The sequence below is a fragment of the Oncorhynchus mykiss genome, chromosome 12 (genome assembly GCF_057628025.1).
Source record: "Oncorhynchus mykiss isolate SJ-2025 chromosome 12, ASM5762802v1, whole genome shotgun sequence".
NCBI lineage: Eukaryota > Metazoa > Chordata > Actinopteri > Salmoniformes > Salmonidae > Oncorhynchus > Oncorhynchus mykiss.
Window position 1 is genome coordinate 27,631,728 of NC_143033.1, and position 24,289 is coordinate 27,656,016.

Sequence of the window (24,289 nt, forward strand, 5' to 3'; positions counted from 1 at the left end):
CCATAGTGGCCTCAAGCAAGGCATTTAACACATACACTGCTACAAGGGTTATGCTGTAAGGGCTACTATGTGCTTCTCCCAACCTGTTGTGTTAATAGTGTGTCAGCAGGTTGTGTACTGTGAAGGTAAAAAATGAAAATATTCTTTATACAAAGGTTTAATACAATGTCATTTGAGTTAACTTTTATTTTGAAAGCATCTTATGAATGATGAAAGTGTTATGAAAGTTATGAATGATACAACACTCATAAAAGTGCTATGACCGGTTTCATAAATGTGTTATGTATACCCCCTTCATATCAAGTGTTACTGATTATATGCACATTTTTGCCCAGAGGGATCTCTTTGCGCGGCACTCTTTGGTTTGATACTTCATGTGCATGAGATATCTGGCCACTCCGGGGAAACGGAAGTGCTTGTTAATGATTAAAAATCATTACGTTGAACTGAACCGTCAAAGTTAAGTCATCCGTCAAATTGTTAACTGAAACCGGATTTGATTTCTGAGTTTAACATATTCAAGAAGTCTACATGCAAACAAGAGAAGATATTTCTGAAACCCTACCTTCATATTGTGCTGAGAATAAACCACTTTCTGAAGAGTTTGAAATATATGTATTGGTCAACCAAGGACCTCTAGGGTCCTTGCAGGATACTGCACCTATTCCAATGGATTTCATATGAGATCAGACAGGAGACGGACTGGACAAGAAATCGTCCCAGTCATTTTTAACAAACCTGCCTATTTTTAATCGAGGCACACATTATTAGCTAAATAACGGTACATTTGCGCAAAAACACCAATTTAGACATGCCCGCTTTGCTAAAGATGGACCTGCCCATCGGGCATTTACCCAAACTTACCTATGGCCAGGTAGTTTCTGAGCTCAAACAAAGATAAGAGAAACAGGAAAACAGAACACATAAAACAGTGTAGTTTCCACTTTTAATGACAGTTGAAATGAAGACTCAAGCAGCAAAGGTCTGCTGAAACATTCTGCAGATGACAAGGCACTGCCCAGTACTGTAAGAATTACAATATTCATCCTTGTTTTAATTCTGGCTGGTGGCTTCCAGTCATTCATATAATTTACTGAGAAAAGGCTAGAGGGACACTTACAATCCGTAAGACATCCATCTTTTTACACATAACTTGTTTTATTAAAAAATCCAAATGACAAAATAAATCTTTCGAGGCAGGTCTTCGAATCATATTGCTTCAAATGCCATATAATACAAGATTTAGCAAAAGATTGATATACAAAAGAAACTCCTAATCATGGCAGCTACTAGTGTGCATGGCTATACATCATAGCAGATACACTTGGTCTATAAAGAGTCATTCAAATGGACTTAATCAAATCTTACGTAAAAGCAATACTGCTGGGGGTTTCCAAACAAAGATGTCCTTCTCTTAGAAAGACAACCATCTATTTAAATGCTTAAAATTAGAATTAAAAAATGCTAATTTAAATACAGTTTGATGTTCTCTTCATTTGCTGAAAATGCTTAACGGTCCACCTCAAAACAAACAGACCTGCTCTGAAACAATGACACCCAAATAGTGACCAACCATAATGTAATTCAAATTGCAGCTGTCCTGCATCGAGTTGTTATTTAGTTCGTTTTCAGTTTAAAACAGTGTGAGGAATGAATCAATTAAAAATAACTTGTAAAGGATAATCAATAAAACACCCTCCATCTATAATAAAATTGATCACTTTAAACTGTTCTATTAAATATCTCCCTTATTACCTGTTGCACTTATTTCATTACTTGTAATGTAATTTCTGCACCATTATTCAAATGCATTGTTCTGTACTTTTTTGTTGTTGTTGCTCTTTGATATGTATACTGGTCTTGTTTGGGTAGAAGGCACTGTAGCTTGTGGAAGGCAGTGTCTGCAGTCTAGAATGAATGGACCAAGTATGGCACCGCTGTGGGGCCTATAGCAGTTGCAAACAAGATGCATCACATGCACTCAAACTCGTCTATACGCTGCTTGGTGTTGCCCGACCGAATCTGCCGGAGGGTCTTGTACTTGTCCCGTCCCGCTTTCACATTATCTGCGTGGATGATGTCATTTGCGGTTTTCTTGGTCTCATCCCGAGCGATGGCCAACTCCGAGCTCAAAGCCTGGTAGAGGAAACATAACATTACGGCCATGTCTCACTATGGCACACACAACAACACAGGCATAACATGATACATTTCTAAGCCCCATTCTTGTGATCTCTACACTTTCATAAACAGTGATAGAACCATTATAAACATCTGTCTCCAGTGCTGGGGGGGATTTGATGTGGGCAGCAGCCACAGTCGGTCACTCACCTGCAGGTGTTGCTGTACACGCTCGTTCTTCTCGGCTTCGGTCATGCGCTCCTCCTCGCTGCGGTCTTTGTGGGAGATACCACCTGTGAACTCGGCGCTGGCCTGGTCGCTGGTCTCGTCGTTCTCGTCATGCTCGTTCTCGGCCTGCATAGGCTCCTGTATGTGGGACGCCATGATTTTGCTCTTCAGCTCCTCTTTGGTCTTCTCCAGGTCCTCCTGTACCATGCAGGCCTAAGGGGGGCAGCCACTCATGTTAATGACTCATGGTATGAACTGATTCAGGAGAAGGAATATCAATAGGTTATGTGATACATAAAAAACGGGTGAACTTCAGGTGAACTACAGTGTCAGCTATCAGGTTTAGCCGAGTTCAGTATAATATCCATAAAGGATTTTGTTTCACCATAGCACAGTGTTGGCCAGTGTTTCACCTGTCTGGTTCTGTTTTCCCCAGCTGAAGGAATACACTATATATAAAGAAGTATGTGGACACCCCTTCAAATTAGTGGATTCGGCTATTTCAGTGCACCTGTTGCTGACAGGTGTATAAAATTGAGCACACAGCCATGCAATCTCCACAGACAAACATTGGCAGCAGAATGGCCTTACTGAGTAGTTCAGTGACTTTCAACGTGGCACCGTCATAGGATGCCACATTTCCAATAAGTGAGTTTGTTACATTTCTGCCCTGCTAGTGCTGCCCCGGTCAACTGTAAGTGCTGTTATTGTGAAGTGGAAGGGTCTAGGAGCAACAACGGCTCAGCTGCTAAGTGGTAGGCCACACAAGCTCACAGATCGGGACCTCCGAGGGCTGAAGCATGTAGAGTGTAAAAATCGTCTGTCCTCGATAAGAACACTCACTATCGAGTTCCAAACTGCCCCTGGAAGCAACGTCAGCATAATAACTGTTCTTCGGGAGCTTAATGAAATAGGTTTCCATACCCGAGCAGCCGCACACAAGCCTAAGATCACTATGCGCAATGCCAAAGTATTGGCTGGAGTGGTTTAATGCTTGCTGCCATTGGACTCTGGAGCAGTGGAAACAAGTTTTCTGGAGTGATTAATCACACTTCACCATCTGGCAGTCAGACAGACAAATCTGGGTTTGGCGGATGCCAGGAGAACGCTACCTGCCCTAATACATAGTGCCAACTGTAAAGTTTGGTGGAGGAGGAATAATGGTCTGGGGCTGTTTTTCATGGTTTGGGCTAGGACCCTTAGTTCCAGTGAAGGGAAATCTTAACGCTACAGCATACAATTACATTCTAGACGATTCTGTGCTTCCAACTTTGTGGCAACAGTTTGGGGAATGACCTTTCCTGTTTCAGCATTACAATGCCCCCATGCACAAAGCGAGGTCCATACAGAAATGGTTTGTCGAGATCGATGTGGAAGAACTTGACTGGCTTGCACAGAGCCCTGACCTCAACCCCAGTGAACACCTTTGGGATGAATTGGAACACCGACTGCGAGCCAGGCCTAATCGCCCAACATCAGTGCCCGACCTCACTAATGCTCTTATGGCAGAATGGAAGCAAGTCGCCGCAGCAATGATCCAACATCTAGTGGAAAGCCTTCCCAGAAGAGTGGAGGCTGTTATAGCAGCAAATGGAGGACCAACTACATATTAATAACCATGATTTTGGAATGAGATGTTCGACGAACAGATGTCCACATACTTTTGGTCATGTTGTGTATAATGACCTCTATAAGATTATACAGTTATACAGTCCAAAATATACATTAATATCCTGTGTGACAGTATGGTGCACCAATCAGCTCATAAATCTTTCAGATTAAAATGTGGGGGGGGGGGGGGGGGGTAGATCTACCTGCCATTTAGATTAGCATTCTTTCAAATGTGAAAATAGGTCAGATATAACAATGGGGTGAGATAAATCCTCCCAGGCAAACAGGATTTCCCTAGTGTAAAGACAAGAGAGAAACCATCCCTTCCAGCCAGGCCCACAGCTTGAGTCACCATGCACACAGGGGGAGAGAAGAGGAGGGGCCCCTCCAATGGAGCAATTCCCTCCACCAGAGGGCTCAGACGCGCCAATAGCGTTTACTGGATGATTGCATTTAGCACCTTCTGAACAGAGTCTCATCCATGATGTAGAATCGTGTGATTTTTTGGGTCAGTCAGACGATTACAGCGGGTGGTCCCTTAAACACAGCACACTGAACAATCAGAGACAAACGCTAGATCCACATTCGGTGCTGTGCGCACACACTGCACCGATTGTCGTTCTGCTGTTTGTTTGCAGTTCGTTCGGCAAGGTGTGCTTTAAGGACCATCCCTGCCGGTGGGCGTCTCTGACTGCCGTCATTTTGCACTCATTTTGCAAATTACGACTGGCACTCTGTTCAGAGATGCTAGTACTCTCGGCTGACAAAAGCTACCAGTGTGTCCGTGCCTGAAGTACGGTCTGCATGGTGACATTGGATGTAGTTGTAGTTAATGACACATGGGGACTAAACCATTTGAGAAGGTGGGGGAGGTCAGAGTGAATGAGGAGAGCAGTAGCTAAGACCACACCTTCTGTTGCCACTGCGTTGCCTCATCCTCCTTCCTCTGCTTGGCGTCCTCCAGTAGGGAGATCTTTGAGGTAAGCTCAGCCAGTTCCGTGGCCTGTGAGAAAAATAGGTTATTTTCACTTTCTTTCTTAGCTATCATGATAATACATGTTTCTGTACAATACAAACAATTATTTATTTGTTTTATTCCAAAAAATTAACTACAGTAATTAACAATCATCACATTACTCAGTAGCTCATCACTCTGTAGCACAATGCTACATGCTGACACTGCGTGTGCTGTTGATGAATGTGTGTAATATGTGGGTAACTTGCCAAGTGTTCCTGGTTTTTCATCTGGTTCTCAGACTGCTGGAGCAGGGCAGTCTTGGCCTCCTCAGCCATCCTGCGCTCCTTCTCCAGACGCTCCGCCTCCTCCTGAGCACGCTTCCTCTCATGCTCCAATTCCAGAGCCTTCCGCGTCTGTTCCTCCAACTCTGCACACACACAGTAATGATGATAATAGACAGAATGGACTACGTGTACTGTAGCTTTCATTAAGTCTCTCTTGTAAAATGGAATTTCTCTCAACAAGACTAAGTTCCTTAAATAAAGGTTACATTAGGTCTTACAGTGCTTCACAGTGTGTTGGTTGTATTTAGACAATAATCAATAATAAGCAATGAACAATCACTCTCTTATAAGACTCTAAGCTTTAAGAGAAAAGATAATAGGTTTTCTCTTATTTATTCATACTACAGCAATAGGGGGTTTCCAACCTTGCTGAGCTTTTTTCGTCTGTTCCTCAATCTGTTTCAGTTTCTCCATAAGATCCTCCTTCTCCTTTTCAATCTTTTCCTTTTCTTTTTCAGCAAGTTCTCTCTTCTTCTTTTCATTCTCCAGCAGTGCCCTGGTGGACAGAGGCCGTAGAGTAAACAGGGAGATAGAAGGGAGGGAACATGGACAATTTCCTAACATTTTCAAGCCTTCTTTATCAGACAATAGGCCAACCTAAACATTAGCTAAAGAGATCTGTCAATGTTCTGATGGCTACTGAAGTTAGAGGGACTTTAGTAAGAAGAAGTAATAATGTCTGGCCAGTGGCCACTATTTTCCACCCACAACAGACTGCTGTGATTTTAATGTTAGAAATTATCAATTGATGCTCTTCATGTTCACCTTTCTTTTTGAGCATTACTGTTGGGCAGATACAAGGATGATACAAAGACAGAGGCTGGAGTAACAACGGGTCTCTGAAGTCTTGAAATAGTCTTGTAAGCAGTAACTACAGTGCGGTGGTGATACTGACCTCTCCATCTTCTTGTGGTTCTTCTCCTCTCTGGCCTGGGCCTTCATCTGCTGTACCTCAATGGTGTCTGGTTTGCGGCGACGCATATACAGCTCATGATTGCCCATGCAGAGTGCCAGGATGCGCTTGTTGATACGCAGTCGTGGAGCATAGAATACAAAGTCCTAGGAAAGAAAGTATGTGTGAGTACCCGTAATCTTTAAAAAAATAATAATTATGGCAACAATAATAATTTCTCTCCCTAGTAAATACTTTATAACTTTATCAAATCAAAGTTTATACAGTTTAGCAGATGCAAGATTCATGTTTCTACTTACCCAGAGTCAGATGAACTCATGGATACCATTTGTATGCCTCTGCATGCAGTAGAAAGGAAGTTAGAGGTAGTTTTGCATATGCTAGCATATCTGTAGACTTCCCGTTGTTGCGCTAACGCTAATTAGCATTGGCTCGCTAAACTACCTCTAACTTCCTTCATACTGCACACATAGAAATAAAATGAGTATCCACGAGTTCATCTGACTCTGGGCGCATCTGACTCTGCCATAATCTCACAGTATTCCATTAACCATGAGTACAGAGAGGACATTGGTGGTACATACTGGTGCTTTCTTGTCAATGGGTTTGATAACAAACTTCTTGTCATTGAAGGAAATATTCCTGATTTCACTCCATGGGAATCCAATTTTAGGTGTCATCCTGTTGAGGCAAAAATGTGATATCAACACATTGATATTTGCGTTCTCATTTACACTTTGTCACAATCATAAAACAACCATTGGACCAGAGTTTGTACGGCATATGTATAACAGCTTTCAGTCCCATATGTGTGAGTACCCCTGTTGAGTACATTTTCTACATGAGTCACTCACTTATCATTCTGTTCGTAAATGTTGAGTCCCAGGGCGTCCACTCCTAACCATAGCTCTGATCCTTTCTTGTTCTTGATGCTGAAGTAGTTGACACCGTACATCTCCAGGTCCTGAGCGATCTTCAGGTACTCCATCATTGAGTCCTCTCTGTGTGGGTATAACAAATCAAGTCATTAAGCACAGAAGGAACACAAGCTGTTAAGTTATTAAAATACTACCAGCAAGGTAGCTGCCAAAATAATTCTCAATAAGAGCTGATTGTCAAGATGCTTCAAAATCACAGCATATGCTTTCACATACTCAAGCTCTGAGTGCAAATCTATTCACTCTATGAGAGAAGCTAAAGCAATTTTCCACATGGTATGTTGTACTGTAAAGAGAGATATAGAACTTTCAATTGAAACCAACAGCTGCAGATTTTTTTTTAGGCCAGGAACAACAGAACTAGGAGGGGTAAGTAATGTGTGTGTCTGTGTGTGTGTTTCACTACCTGAGCATGCCCTTGTGTTCCTCATGCCACACCTGGATCCTCTCCTCCCACTGCTCCTTGTTGAGCTTGTGCTGGTCCAGGACTCTAAAAAAGAGAACATTACATTACACCATAAAAACATGACACCATCAAAAACTGTAGGCCATCATAGACTGTTTACGGTAAAGAGAGTATGGAGGTCCAATCAAAAGGTGTTATGTAAACTCTAGAGATGGTGGAGGCCTTACCTCTGAGGCAGCAGTTTGTCACTGGACAGGTATCCTGTCGAGTGGATGTCCTTGTTGTAGTCAGCATACTTGGCCTGTACGGCGTAGGAGGCCAGCAGCACAGCAGTCTCCGGGGGGCAGTAAATGTCATCGTTGAGGATCCCCTCCTTCACCTGCAAGAAGAACAGCCTCTGGGTGGCCTCCTGGATCAGCTCCTCTGACACGTCCTCAGGGAAGAACTTTCCGCGGAACTTGAACAGTAGTGGACTTTCCTTCCTCACATCCTGGGCAGTCACCTAGGGTCAGGGGTCATACAGCTGAGTGAAGGCACCAGGAGCAGTTTCTCTTTTACCTACACTCTTAGAATTAGTGGTGACTAGAGGAACCCCAGAGATCCTAAAGTAACCCCTGGAGTTCCTCAGAGAACCATTGCTAGTCAATGGTTCATATTTGCACCTTCGATTAGTTGAGGGGTTCTTGGAGGAACCATTATGGATTCAATGTAGCAACAGGTTCCTGGATAAACCCTGGAGTGGAGGCGTGGCTTAGTAGGGTTGTGGCTTTAAGATATTTTTGGCTATCCGTTAGAGTAAATGTCATTCCTGTTAATGTGATGACAATACAACAGAAAAGATTAAGGTTGAACACTGACAGTTTTGTTGCTTCAATGAGGCTAACACAGATGTATGAGTTCCTTAAGAGCCTATGCAAATCCGAAAGTTGGAATAGTTTCCACTATATTACTGTATGTAATCAGCAATGTTAATATCATTAATATTATATTAGAATATGTAATATGCATAAATATTCAAGGAACATTTTAATATGCAGTGTATACAAACTTAAGACGATGAACAGGAATGACATTTAACCTAACGAGTGACCAAAAACAACTATCTGAAAGCAACGCCTACAATAAGCCACGCCTCCAATCTGATAGGCTGCCACCTCTACAATATATTATCAAAAAGGTTCAGGTTTGACCTTTACACAGGGGTTCCTTGAGGAACCTTTGTCAACTGGAAATGTTCCGCCGGGGTGGCAACCCAAAAAGTTTTTTCCGGGCACGTTTACTTTTAAGAGTGTAAGGTGGCATAGAAGCATTGTTCACTATATCCTTGTTCAAATGGAGGCACTCACCTTCTTATTAAGCTTGAGCCAGGTTGAGAAACCTTTTGTATCCTGGTACTGCAGTCCGAAGAACCACACCTCCCGCAGTCCGATTGTCTTCACAACCTTAGAGCACAATTTTTTTTTAATGTAAGCTAGCTCTCAACAGGGGTTAATTATGTTAAATTGTCTGTGAAAACAGTGTTATGCGACATTCTTGTTTCATGTCAGGTTTTAATTTACTGTTGGTAATGGTGCATGATGGTTGAGTCATTAATTGAAAAGAATATGACGATCTAATAGTCTTTAGTTTAGTCTTTCTTTAGAGTTATATTAAAGCACTTTTACTGAAGTATGAATACAGAATCATCTTTGCTTAGTGCATAGATATTCTACTTATCTTTTACATTTTATATTTCATTTTCAGTTTCAAACTAACACTGTATCAAATAACCATTTCTAAGCTAAACCTAACGGCCAAAATAATACAGTTGGCAGCCATTTCCTAAGAGTAATTGCGTGGTTCTACGTGTAGAAGAGCAGTTTAAACTTTATCAACATAACTTAACTCTTCATCTTCTACCCTAGACACTGGTACTCTTTTTTTGTTATATGAGTAGATCATCCCTCTCTCACACACACAAACAAACAGAGGCTTTAGATCCAATATGCTAACTTGTGAAAGGCACCCATTTTATGTATTACGACAATCATAACCAGATTGAAATAAGAATTAAGTCACATATTAAACTTAGTGCTTCAGCATTGTTGCCCCATACGGCTCTCTTTCTGATTGCCTGAGTAAAAATAGAGGGGAAACTCTGTAATCTTATCTAATGGTTGTGGAGTGAGTCATCCAGTCCCCTGCCCAGAATGCCCACTACATCAAATGCCACTTAGAGGGGTCTGTGGCTGTCCTGACACAGATATGTCTGGACAGCAAAGTCCACATTAAGTTTAAAAATTCAGAATAATAAAAGTAATAGAAACAAATAAAAAATATATGTGTGATTATATGTGTGTAATATTTTACAGCGAACACTGCAGCAGAAGCGAACGCGTTCCTCCACTACCCTTTCCTCCACGTGAGGCTACAATAAGTTGAGTTTCCCCAGGAGGCTGTGAAGCGCCAGGGGAAGCTGTGAAGCCAGCTGTAGCCTATTGCATGATTCTGTTTATGAGTTGGGTTGTTACAAAATGTGAAACAATGCTGTGTATGTTAACTATTGCTTGATTGTGTTTATGAGTCTGTTATTAAATGTGTATGTTCACTGCTTTTCATTAAATCATGTACAGTACCATTCAAAGTTCGGACACACCAACTCATTTAAGGGTTTTTCTTTATTTTTACTATTTTCTACATTGTAGAATAATATTGAAGACATCAAAACTTTGAAATAACACATATGGAATCATGTAGTAACCAAAAATGTGTTAAACAAATCTAAATATATGTTGTATTTGAGATTATTCAAAGTAGCCACCCTTTGCCTTGATGACAGCGTTGCACACTCTTGGCGTTCTCTCAACCAGATTCACCTGGAATGCTTTTCCAACAGTCTTGAAGGAATTCCCACATATGCTGAGCACTTGTTGGCTGCTTTTCCTTCAGTCTGCGGTCACTATCTCAATTGGGTTGAGATCAGGCGCCAGGTCATCTGACGCAGCACTCTATCACTCTCCTTCTTGTTCAAATAGCTCGTACACAGCCTGGAGGTGTGTTGGTTCATTGTCCTGTTGAAAAAAAAATGATAGTCCCACTAAGCGCAAACCAGGTGGGATGGCGTATCGCTGCAGAATGCTGTGGTAGGCATGCTGGTTAAGTGTGCCTTGAATTCTAGATAAATCACAGACAGTGTCACCAGCAAAGCACACCCACACCATCTCACCTCCTCCTCCATGCTTCTTGGTGGGAACCACACATGCGGAGATCATCCGTTCGCCTACTCTGCGTTCAAAAATCTCTAATTTGGACTCATCAGACAAAAGGACAGATTTCCACTGGTCTAATGTCCATTGCTCGTGTTTCTTGGCCCAAGCAAGTCTCTTCTTCTTATTGCAGTATTCGACCATGAAGGCCTGATTCACGCAGTCTCCTCTGAACAGTTGATGTTGAGATGTGTCTGTCACTTGAACTCTGTGAAGCATTTATTTTGTCTGCAATCTGAGGTGCAGTTAACTCTAATGAACTTATCCTCTGCAGCAGAGGTAACTCTGTGTCTTCCTTTCCTGTGATGGTCCTCATGAGAGCCAGTTTCATCATAGTGCTTGAAGGTTTTTTTTTGCATTTGAAGAAACTTTCAAAGTTCTTGAAATTTTCTGGATTGAATGACATTCATGTCATTTCTCTTTGCTTATTTGAGCTGTTCTTGACATAATACGGACTTGGTCTTTTACCAAACAGGGATATCGTCTGTATACCACCACTACCTTGTCACAACACAACTGATTGTTTCAAACGCATTAAGAAGGGAAGGAATTCCACAAATTAACTTTTAACAAAACACACCTGTTCATTGAATTAAATAAGAATTTGTTCTTAACTGACTTGCCTGGTAAAATAAAGGTTAAATTAAATTAAAAATGCATTCCTGGTGACTACCCCATGAAGCTCATTGAAAGAGTGTGCAAAGCTGTCATCAAGGCAAAGGGTGGCAACTTTGACGAATCTCAAATCTAAAATATATTTTGATTTGTTTCACACTTTTTTGGTTACTACATGATCCCATATGGGTTATTTCATGGTTTTGATGTCTTCATAATTATTCTACAATGTAGAAAATAGTAAACATAAAGAAAAACCCTGGGATGAGTAGGTGTCCAAACTTTTGACTGGTACTGTAGATATAAATACATATATAATAAAATCTTCAAGAGCCCCCCAAAAATGTTTTGCTCTCGGGCCTATGCCATAGCGAACAGCTTGACACAATGAGAAGAACAGCGAGATAGTGAGAGTTCCTAGAAAAATAAACCATTCACTCCAGTCCCACAACTGGGCTTCCATTCCCCAACTTTCAATTTACACTGATTAGCATTAGAAGAAAAGCACCACAAGAACATGTCATTTGCCACTGAGGAGGCAAAACCGTTAGCATGTTTCAGCAGAGCAAGCATTGTTCTTACCTGGTCGAAGAGTTGCTTTCCCGTTGTGTTGGGCTGGATGGCAAACTCCAACTCTGCATCCATCGTGGTAACTCGCACACTAATCTGTTGAAGAAACCAAAATTAGTTAGTACGCTGTTACTGACAACCAGTGAATTCCATTTAAAAAAAGTTACATGACAACCAGTGAATTCCATTTTAAAAAAGGTACATGTGTCGTCGGTGTACCTAATTTACAACAAATGTGATTATCGAGTTAGATGCCTCTGAGAATTCGAGATTGAGAATCAATAGCATGTTGGAGCAGACTACATTGATTAGAGACTGTTAGAGTTACTTACTTATGATTTATGCTAATAAATATATACATGTATGTACATTTATATGCTAAATTTTGTTTTGGGATTGATCAAAGGGGAATAGGTCTCATAAGCATTAGAATGAACCCTCATTCTATGACCGGAGGCAGTAGAGTTTCACAGCAGGGTAGGAGTGCACCTACATGACAACTTGGGCCAGGCATATGAGCACACTAACTTGGCAAAATCTTTATTTTATTAAACATTTTGGCAGTGTAATTTATAATTGTCTACATCTCATGAAATATTTATGGTTATAGCAGGGTGGACACACATACTTTCAGAAAAAAATGGTGCTTATGTGGGTTGTCAGATATGTTTAATCCAAAATGTCAGTGGTTTGTAAACTGATAACTACTGAACATATTACCAAAGAGCAGGCAGCAAAGGCATCATAGTACGTTAGGTTCGAAATACTGCTTTCATCAGGCGGTAAGCAAAAGCCATAATACAACAATTTAGGCTGACATTCATCTAGTTTTTCTAGACAGTTGGGTTGCTTCCGGCAATGTTCCAATGCTCCAGTGCCATTGCCTAGCTTACATTGTTCCCAGGTCTTGGATATCTGAGACTAACACTCAACCATTACTCCTTTGAGACGTCTCCTTTGAGACGTAATATGCATGTTCATTTCAACTCCCTTACTCACTAGAGAGGGGAGGGTGGGGCAGACAATTACAATGTTTCAAAGATGTACAATGTGGGAGAGAGGCCATTTTCCGTGCCTGGTACAGATGATTGCACAAGGGGAGGTGCTAGACTAAAAATGATTGATCAGCCTCAAACCCTGGAAAAAACAATTGCAGGAAACCCGCTGAGGGAGACAGTGCACCAATTCCTGCCACAATGAGGTATTATTAGCTTATATTGGAAAAAGAGGCACACTGACTTCACAGAAACCAAAGGGGAAATAATAATTTTATCTCAATGATGCGATAAAACCTGTCTACTACACTAACAGAATTTTAAACAGAATTTAATCGGAGTAGATTTGACACAGAAATAAAAACTTCCTACAGTTACTATACTAATACTGTGTCAAATTAAATAGTTTTGCATCTGGCAATAGTGATGAGTATATCTCTCTAAATGTAGCAGAAATACTTTGGGGGTTTTAGCATGCTAAGTGAACATGTTGTCCCCCAGCTCACTCTCTCTCTCTACCGAGCTGCTTCACTACAGGAAGTAACCACATCCTCTGGTAGCTGGGCCTCGCAAAGCGAGGGTGGCCCGCCCAACATGGAGCTCACTGACATTACATCCTGTAATGCATCACATTGCTGCTTGCCTGCCTTTCTCTCAGAGTTAACGTGTGCTCAGTGATTGCACCAGCACAATTTCTCTTTTTGATTTCTTAACATCCATACACACGTGCATGCAAAAAGGACTTGTAGCTCTCTATCGCACTGTTTTGCCCTCATATGACATTTACTGTAGGCCTATGCGTAATTATGATAAAAAGTTGCTCTTAGACTGTTCTAGTGACACGATAATAACGTGATCATTTTGTAATTGCAAGTTCTGCCATTTTTGTAATTACAAAAGTGGAATTAGGAAAAGTGGCCTTATTTCTAGAATGATTTATATAACAGCAGGCATACAAAACCTGATGAGCTAGCCATCATGGATACCTCAGTCTTTAGACCACAACATCATGGCCCAACACTCACAGCAGTTTTACAGCCAGTATGAATTAGAAACAAATGGAATATGCCCATAAAAGGAATGCAACAAAATGAGTGTATGCTGCCTGCCTCGTGGTATATAAGCTTCCTCCTGCTGTGCACCCTAAACATATTTCCATCCCACGCTGTGAGTGATTAATAAAGCTATATTGACATGGCTCCATGTTCAGTCCTCTCAGAGATGACATGAGTGTGTGTGTGTGGGGGGGGGGAATAACTGAGCAGAGCAGGGCTGAGGCCCACGCCTGAGCTGAGCCACAATGGCATGCTTTATTTCCCAGCTGTGTGGCTGATTAGGGCTGCGTTCTTTCCCCTTTGTGTCAGCAGGCCCCATTTGCTGGTCAGTCCACTTGCCACCCTGCCACTTCCTGTCATCACCGGCAGCACAGAGCAGACTGGAGTGGCTGGACTGATGCGGCCCACAGAGTAGAGGGCTGTAGAGTAGAGCTGTGACTGGACCGAGGCCTGTAGGAGCTAACTACTATGAACATTAACCTCATTTAGGCTTCACAAATGACTCAGACACATCCAGCCATCTACAAGTAATTAGTACAAACATTTAACATGGTTGGTTCTCAAACAAATTCTATGCCACTCAACAGTGCATAGTTGAGTTCCTTGTTTTCTTAAAATGTATGACTAAACAAGATCTGAACACATCTCAAAGGTGTTATCTAATGTTGTAGGGGAGAGATTAATAAATCAACTTTTTATTTCACACAAAATGAAGGCCCAGTTTTCTAGGGAGTGGTAGGCTGAATGTTTCATTTCCTCTTTCCATGTTCCGGCAACTTCTACCAGTGAAATTAAGCTTTATGTGCACTTGCAGGCTATACCAATAACTTATGTTTGTAAACAAGTTAGGGCCTATATCTGTCTATTGCCATTGTCACGTTTCCCAATAACCAACCAAAATCGTTGCTCAACATAAAAAGGTAACTAACAAATGAGTCACTGACAAACAAAACAAAACCAGGTGGGGGTTTAAAATGGGTTCTGAAAGGCATCCACTGAATGCTGACCAATCAACCTCGACTAGGGTCTTAAATATACACCCACAATGGACGCTCCCGTAGATTTGCTTGATAAACTAAAGGAAAAGAACACACGCCAACTTAGGTTAGGGAGTGAAAATAAACATCAATCAAACCAAATGGCAAAAAAATAAAAGATGTCGCATTAAACTTGAAGCAGGAGTGTTAAACAGCAGTCTAGCTTTTTCAACATCTCTCGTGCCAACTGGAACACTGGCTTTGCCGCTTTTAAATATCACCTGTGCCAGCAGGTGATTAACGAGGTGCAACACATCCTGACCAACAAGGATGATTCCAATCAGGGCAAGCCACAAACTCGAAGTCGAAATTCCAAAGCCTATAACATCTTCCCCCTTAAGACAGAAAAAAACTCCCATTTCACAACAAGATCGCCTTCTCTAATATAAACCCGGTATTTGCTGCCAGTCTATTGTACAAGACAAAACAGGCACAAAAAAATGCTATATTATATTTTTCATATTTGTAAATATATATATATATATATATATATAAAATAGCTGCCTAAAACTCAAAAGTTTTGAGAACAGAGGGAAAATCTCGATCTGTGTACCTTCCTAGTACTCATCCCATTGGGACAAGCCCAACCAAAACAAAAATAATACAGCAAAACGTGTAGTCAAAACAAAAGCCAGGATACACATTGGCTAAACACAAAACAAAACGTATGACTGCCAACCCTTGAAAAACAAAATCGACAACAAAGTTGTCCTTACTACGCATTTCAAGGGGAAACTCCCACAATATCCGTAGTAAATTTCCTCTCAGGATTTTCATCATTTCAATTGCCTCAGGGAAACGAGTGGCAGCACACATAACGGTTACAAGAAAATGGTGACCACTCTTTGTTTTTGGAAAAGGACCAACACCGTCCACCAGAACCCTGCTGAAGGTTAATCAAAAGCAGGAATAGGCTGCAAAGATGCAACTGGCACCTTTGCAGCTTACAGTTTGGTTTGGTTTGCCTGTGAGCTGGCAAATGTGACAAGATTTACAATAAGCCACAGCATCCCATTTCAGATCAGAAGAAGTTACACAAGATACGGTCATACATCTTGTTGACCCCAAGATGGCCTGCCATACTACCACCGTCAGCCAACCTCAGTATCTCTTGTCGACAATTTGAAATACACTGAGCCAATCGTCTTGCCCGGTTTTGGCGTGGGAATGCCATTTTCTCATCAGAATACCATCTCTGTCAAAGTAACCCACACGAACTTCATCAAACTCCTCCTCTGGACGTATCTCAGCAAAAAAAGGAGTGAGGAAAACATCTTTACTATATTCAGCAATCAGCTGCTTCCTAGACATCGAAGTGTCAACTGTATGGATCCTCTCTCTTTCAGAGGTCCTACAAACTTGCTCAACTTTAGGGTTTTCAAAGGAGAGGTCAGCTCAGGAGGTATAGCGAAATCAGGACCACACATAAACGTCTCAGACAGATCAAACATGGTGGGATCACTGACATCCTCCTGAACACTAGACTTGCTCTTGGCAATCTTGTTTGACATAACACATATAACCACACATGCTGGAAACACTCTAGGGTACATTTCTGATAACCCATCAGGTTCCTCTACACTTGGTTCCTTCATAAATAACAGGATTTATTAGCCACTTTAAACAATGCCACTTAATATAATGTTTACATACCCTACATTACTCATCTCGTATGCATTTCTATATACTGTACTCTATATCATCTAATGCATCTTTATGTAATACATGTAATACTAGCCACTTTAAACTATGCCACTTTGTTTACATACCCCACATTACTCATCTCATATACTATACTCGATACCATCTACTGCATCTTGCCTATGCCGTTCTGTACCATCACTCATTCATATATCTTTATGTACATATTCTTTATGCCTTTACACTTGTGTGTATAAGGTAGTAGTTTTGGAATTGTTAGGTTAGATTACTCGTTGGTTCTTACTGCATTGCGGAACTAGAAGCACAAGCATTTCGCTACACTCACATTAACATCTGCTAACCATGTGTATGTGACAAATAACATTTGATTTGATTTGGATTTGGCAAAACCTTCCCTCAAGCCAAATCGTTGCCCAAAATGAAAGAGACCCTCTTCACCAGTATGCTAGGCCTCACTCCAACGATAACGGACCCAGTAACAATAACAGACTCGAGTTCCACATTATACAAAGGAACTTCCATGCAACCCATCTTCATGCCTTGAACGAACACACTGTAACAAGTTGCTCAAGTGTCAGACAAAGGCAACACACCCTCCAAATATAAAAGGTTGGACTGCCCCAGTGTCTCGCAGAAGACGGGCTGCCCAACCTTTTATTTTGGAGGGTGTTTTGTCTTTGTCTGACACTTCAGCAACTGGTTACACATACAGTATAATCCAAAACCTTGTTTAGGCGATAAACCAGTCCCAGCCAGAGACCTAACGGGCTGGAGTGATCCCACAAAAAGAAACAGTTTCTCTCTCATTTTTCTGTTTCAACTTAGGACACAGAGACAATGTGTCCTTTGTCACGGCAGTAGTGACAAACTGGCAGATACAAAGCACAAGTTTTCTGCCTTGTCTTTGGGCACTGCAGAAAATACTTAAACCTCACAGAGGGAGGTGACTCTAGATTGCTTTTTGTGTAGGAATAACTACTGGGCGCTTTGTTTGTGAAGGTAGTTTTATGTGTCAACACAAACTCATCTGCAAGGACTGCATCTTTCTCAAGAGTCAGATCCTTGTGCTCATAAATGTAGGTAGCAACCCTTTCGTGAAGGCAATTCTTGAACTACTTGAGTGGTAGGAGTGCCTTTAACTCTTGAAGGACCTTGACCTCTTGAGAACGACACCAATGATCAAAAATAAATGCTGGTTCCCTTGAGAATTAAACATGGCTTTTGAATGTCTTTCGTAATTTACTGATCTGTTGTCTGTATGCCTCTGGGACCAACTCATAAGCCAGAAGGATAGCAGCTTTAACAGTGTCATAATCTGAACTCTGATCAAGAGATACACCGTACACTTTCAGAGATTTCCCCACAAAAACACTTTGTAGAGGAGGACCAGTTATTGCGCTGCCATTCTAGCGACGTGGCATTCCACTCATAGTAGAATATACCTTCACCTCCTTTTCCTTGAAAGGCGATACAAGCCGACCAAGATCAAACTCTGTTGAGGGTGGAGGATCATGGCCTGACTTGATTGTGAGGGCATCCACTTCTGGTGCTGCTTTGGTGGCCAACAGTTCTATCTGTTTTAACTGAATGGTGTGCTCGAACTCTAATCTCTGTTGCTTCAATCTTGCCTTTAGTTCTACCTCTCACAGTTGCACCTCTACGGGGTGTATTCCACCATCCGTAGGACCCTTCTCATCATCCTCCCTCTCCACGAGGATTTCCTCTTCCACTAAAACAGTAGTGATTAACTCTTTGACTAGTGCTTTTGAATCGGCAATTGCCACTGTCACATAATGCTTTGCAATGATGAGCAGATTCCCCTTTGTACATTTTATCCAGTACCTCCCAAGTAGGGTTGCCCACAAATGCTTGCAAATAAAAGTCCATATTTATTTTTATTTACAGTATGAGTTTTTATGCAACTTTCCACTGATTTCACCAATTTTATAACCCATCTGAGTGGTTGTCAGTGACAAACCCTACAACAAAAGTGTATTTTGAAAACTCAAATATCTGGGCACAGTAACACTTCAGAGGTGATTGGAGTGACTACCATACTCATAGGAAACAATGATCCTTCCTGGCTGAGCCCCCATTTTGTTAAGTTCCCCAATAACCAACCAAAAATCATCGCTCAACATGAAAAGGGAACTAACAAATGAATCACTCACAAACAAACCGAAACCAAGTGGAGTTTTAAAATGGATTCTGAAAGGCATCCATGGGGGTACCTACTGAATGCTGGCCAAGCAAACTAAATCAATGGTTCCCAAACAGGGGTACTAAGACCCATGGGGTTATTTGGCCTATCTACAGAAGGTACTTGAGAAGACTCGTGACCATAGGCTTACTGGTAAAATGCACATGAGGGGGTACTTCAGGCAGACCAAAGTGTTGTTGCTGGTACAGTAACTGAAAAAGGTTGGGAACCACTGCCCTAAATCATACCACTTTTATATTTTCTCTAAACACTATACTTTATTTTCCCAGTCAACCAAACGAACTGCTTAACATGGCATAGCCTACTGATTAGATATTATTTTGTTGTGTAGTTCAGGCCTACAGGTCCTTGGCTACCAGTCAAGGGTTGTTAAGAAGAGCCTTTCCTGGGTAAAAATAGTTCATCTCACACAGGAAAAAAATAACTACGAATGGGCAGTTCTGCCTGGTAAGGGTGTGTATCGCATGGCTAGAGCTCAGAACACTTCTCACACACTAGTATTAGAACAGCAGCAAAACATCACTCTCAGTAACAGGACCAATGATAGTTTTGTGGCTGATTCCTCACAAAACATGAACAAATCTGACTATTTACACTAATCGTAATATTGTGTACATACAATGCCGGCGGTGTTACTATTGGTCAGTCATCAGGATCAGCTCATAACACCAGCCGCACTACACAATGAAGCCAAAAAGTTTACGACCGCATGTAGATATACTTAAATCGGCAGACCTAGACCATGCCACACTGAACGAGCGAAGACATCCGACAATTGTTTCCGACATAAGAATTTGCCCACGCCGTGGAAATTTTGTCTGGGACAGCAAAATCGTGGCATAAGACGGCTAAAATTGTACAGTCTACAAAGGCCTTTACCCAGGCCTCCTTTAAGACTCTATAATGTTTAATTTGTATGTGCTACAAAATCACGATGTTAATGTTTCCATTCTGTCTTGGGAACATTCAATGCCTTTTCTGTCTTGTAAAGGGCGTTGGGTCATACTGAGGAGCAAACAAAGCTATAACAAATCTTAGCTATAGACTGTATTTCAGTAAAGTACGCAAATTATTATAAACTGGGACACCAATCACTGGGAAAAAAATTCTCTTTCCAAAATGTTGGAATGTCTCCTTCAACTGCATCCCCTCAAGACATCTGATCGAAATACACTTTGAAAGAGATTTAAAAATCATAAATATGTGGAAATCAGGAACTGATGGATAATTCTTATACTATGTTGTTAGATTGTTGATCACACATACTTTTATCTGTTTTGGAGGTGAATGTTAACCATTCACAAACATATTCACATACACAAATGGAATACAATCAATTAGAAAAGTATTCATAGTATGTTTTTAGGTCAAAATCATGAACAGGAAGATTAGAGCCACAGGCACTAATGTAGAACTAAAAGCTCTCTCTGGGTTTAATTCTGAGAATGAGGTTAGCCTCAAACAGCTAATGCTACTCTCCGTAGAGCCAAAATGTTATAAACTTCCACTATAGACAGTTTTTCAGAATCAATATAAGAATTTAAATTATGTTGATATTTGTTCAGATTGAATGTGATTGCGAGTCTTATATTAGTTTCAAGTTAGTTATGACTTGCCCTTTTTCAAATCAGGTTCATGAATCACAGATAATGCAAGGTCCTTCGTAATTCAAACACCTTAAAGCAACCACTTATCAGTACAAATTGATACGGTCGTTATCACAATCATTACTGTTCACTTACCAACGTAGTAATAGTGCAGTGATTTATGTTAACCTAGGTTGAGATCCTATGTAAAAAAATAAATAAAGTTCTGTTTTTAACAAACCTCATCTAAATCAACTCAAAAACACACCAAAACAACAACAAAAGACAACTCACTGGTTGGTTTTCTGCAGCCAGAGAGATGTTTCAGAGCTGCTGCACAGTTACCCTCCATTTACGGGCTGAAGCCCCCAAAGGTTCGCATAATTTCTGCCTTTCATACACTCTACCACCGGTAGCTTAGTTTATTACAAATTGTTAATCTCAGCTCTGCTATGTGCGTTTACAGAGCTGCTTAATCCCCTTCTTACATACCACTGGACTTTCCACTTCACTTGGTTCTGTTATTTGTTGTTTGTGAAGAACTAAGGCTTTTCAACTAACAGAAGTATACTCATGCAAATATAGTATTTCACTTCACTGGACAGTAGTAAGTAGAAATTGCTGTTGATTAGAATATCGTAGTTCTAAAGAAAAGCAATATCACTGAGTAACACATTTATTAGTGATGTGTAGAGTTCTAGAGTCTAAAGGTACATCTGAAATAAAATTAACCAGACTGCAAGTACCTTTTTAGTGATGAGAGGGTCTTATGAATATAATCAAATTGATTGATGTAAAATAGCATATCATAACATATGTATTATGACATTATCTGGGAAATGAGACAGGAGTCAATTTGGTGTGTGACATGGGGTGGCCTGTAGAAGTGCTTAAAAACCTAAATGGTGAAACACTGGGGAAGAGGAACGTGCAATTGCGCAAGACGGAGAAGGGGGAGTCTGTGCTGTGAAACACCAAATAAGGCTTTCAGTGGCAGCGTCAAGAGACTGCAGGCCAGGAAATGGCTCAAAAGTAACTGACGCAATCTTAGAAACCTTGAGTCACTAGATTACAGTTCCTTGGGAAGCTGTAAAATTGCCAAAAGAAGCACAGCCAAAGCCTACACTAATGGTAGGGGGACACAAGGATGACTGCTGTGAAAAGACATGTTAATACATAAATACAGATTAAAATAAATACAACTATAATCTTCTCATGCGTTCACAATTGATTCTTAAAAGCTAAATGTCACAATACTGCACATTATTTTACTGTCATTACCTGGGGTGCATTTGATCACAGTGACTGATTAAGCAAAACATATTTTTCAAATCCTCATGTCTGACATCCTGACCTAAAACATGATGCTATCCAGAGTGTTTTATTCATTGTTCCTAATTTGGAGTAAATACTTGATTAAGATAACGTAGAAATCAAATAAATTACAAATGCAATGCTATTTAACATCAATAGAACTGATCCAGTGGATTCTACATTCAACTAAATTTCCCTGGGCCGGGCTCTATATTGGGCGGCAGGTAACCTAGTGGTTAGAGCTTTCGACTATTAGAAACCGGAAGGTTGCCAGATCGAATCCCGGAGGTGACAAGTTAAAAAAAAAATAGCCCTGTCCCTGAACTAGGCTGTCATTGAAAATAAGAATGTGTTATTTTAACTGACTTGCCTAGGTAAATAAAGGTAAAATATAATAAATATAGCAAATATCTAAATCACGCAGGCCTGGTAATCTTCTAGGCTAAGGTTTGCCATAGATCAAACTTTAAGAACCTACATTTCTAGATACTGTACCTCCTAGAATAGCCTATACTTTGATAGAGCACAATGCAAGTGATCTAACCTCCATCACCTCCATCAATAGCAGGCCTATAGGACAGGATAACATGGGAGTCCACTGTTGAAGAGTGCATAGGCTAGCTATTGTACTATGGTGTACCACAAAGACAAACACAACGTCATCGAATGGGCCATGGGAACCTCCGGTAGGCCTACAGCAAACAAAATCAACACTAATAGGCCACATTGATATGAATTGGGCCCGGTGACGCGTTAATGTTGTCTAGAGACTACATTTGAACAACATTTAAAATGTCTGACATAATTATTCATGAATATGGATCGAGTTGATATGAACCCAACGCTGGTCTATTCAACTTCTTGAACGTTCATTCAAAAGCCAATCACGTTCCGAGGAACGGGGGATTGCCGATGGCGCATAGCTTGACACAAAATAACGGTTCATAGGATAGACACAAACCTAGGGTAGCCTAACAAAAAAGAACGTTGGGCAACATTGTATCAATTCCTTGTAATTCGTAATAAAAACAAGTTTAGGGGATGCTGGAGAAAAAATATAGGCTACAGCGTCCTGCCCTATATGAAATACATGTTTTAAAATACACTTTTCATTCATTTGAGGGGCGCTAAACCTTTTCTGAACCTATATGGCTCTACATGGGCTATACAACGTCAGACACATTCAGTAGCCCAATTGAGTTAAATCTGCCAAATATATGCTTTCGAAGAATTATAGGATATCAATTCAAACATTTGACTTTATAGCCTGTTATGGGCTAAATTATCTTTCTCGACCAAACAAGACAACAAGTTGGAAAGCTACATTTTGACCAGAGATAGCGTTTTATATAATGTCTTATTTCTATGTAAACATCAGTGTTTTAAAGCTGGTCCCACACACGAATAAAGGCTACTCACAGTCTTCGGCATTTTCGCAGTTATCTGTCCTTAGTCACTGATGTCAGGAATTGGATGGTAGCAACAATGGAGTCAACAAAAACTTGTGTCCATTAGATAAAGTGCACAATCTGAAAATCGTCCGTCAAGTTCAGTTAAACTTTGATTTCAAACTTTTCAAACTGCTCGTATTTTCCTATTTTCTTTGTATCGCCTCAAAGTGGTGATCCAGAGCTTAATTTCCTGCTAACGGCACGGTGACTGAAAAACCACACCCAGCCCAATGAAGACATACTAAAATGAGTTTTTCAGCAGACTCCGCCTGTATTCTCAATGACCCGTTATTCCTTTGTCAAGCTCCAGTTGAACGTGAGCAGCTAAACTAAATTCCTGGACTTTAAATTTAAGCCCGGATACCCCACAAGATTTTGATATAAGTAATTTCCCGCATACCATAAGTATATAGCTAGCGACATTTGATTTTACTCCAGTTTTTCAATCTAAGATATAATACCATTTTGAGGGTAACACACTGTTTGGGACAGGCGCACCGGATAGGGTGGTTAGGCATATTTGATTAAAAAAATTGCCATTGCATATTATTTTCAACAAACACCTAGTCAGAACTATATTTTATAGGCTAATGGATCGAATAAATATGAAGCAGATTTATTTTTCCAATCAATTATTGAACCTCAGACGAGTTTTTTCTAATGACACGGTCTGACACCCCCATATGACACAACTTCCAATCAATACAATAATCACCATTTCATATGATGTGCATTTTGTGTACGCAAATGCATCATTGATATCCATTCAAAAGGAATCCAGACAGAAATAGCCTCATTCCACTTCCCCTGACCCATGGACAACCTACTGTATATGGACAGCTACTGAAATAATTACAGAAATGGGATAGGCCAAGGTCTACTATAAAGGCCTGTCACGATGCATACAAATATATGCCACATTTCGATACCAGTAAGCTAAAGTAGTGTAACGACCCTGGGTTTATAAGCGCGGAAATCGACCCTGCCGTACGAGCATGCTGTTGCGGCACAGTCGATAA

At 40.8% G+C, this 24,289-nt stretch overlaps 1 protein-coding gene across 1 annotated transcript; it reads right to left on the reverse strand.

The window, feature by feature from the left end:
* Positions 1-927: 927 nt before the first annotated feature.
* Positions 928-24,104, reverse strand: LOC110537292 (moesin a). Its single transcript, XM_021623219.3, has 13 exons — positions 23,239-24,104; positions 11,962-12,045; positions 8,866-8,961; positions 7,747-8,021; positions 7,520-7,603; positions 7,030-7,176; positions 6,760-6,856; positions 6,158-6,321; positions 5,628-5,758; positions 5,185-5,345; positions 4,871-4,963; positions 2,332-2,562; positions 928-2,136 (listed from the first exon to the last, which is right to left on the reverse strand). Exons 1-13 carry the CDS (start codon positions 23,248-23,250, stop codon positions 1,972-1,974), a joined length of 1,740 nt encoding a protein of 579 aa, XP_021478894.1. The 5' UTR covers positions 23,251-24,104; the 3' UTR covers positions 928-1,971.
* Between the last annotated feature and the right edge of the window lie 185 nt (positions 24,105-24,289).

What these genes read in the sequence shown, in the direction of transcription:
- LOC110537292 (XM_021623219.3), bottom strand. An exon ending in AACCACAAGAAGATGGAGAG is followed by an intron (nt 5,759 to 6,157) that starts GTCAGTATCACC and finishes TCTGTCCACCAG; the next exon opens with GGCACTGCTGGAGAATGAAA. An exon ending in CAACGCAGTGGCAACAGAAG is followed by an intron (nt 2,563 to 4,870) that starts GTGTGGTCTTAG and finishes TGCCCCCCTTAG; the next exon opens with GCCTGCATGGTACAGGAGGA.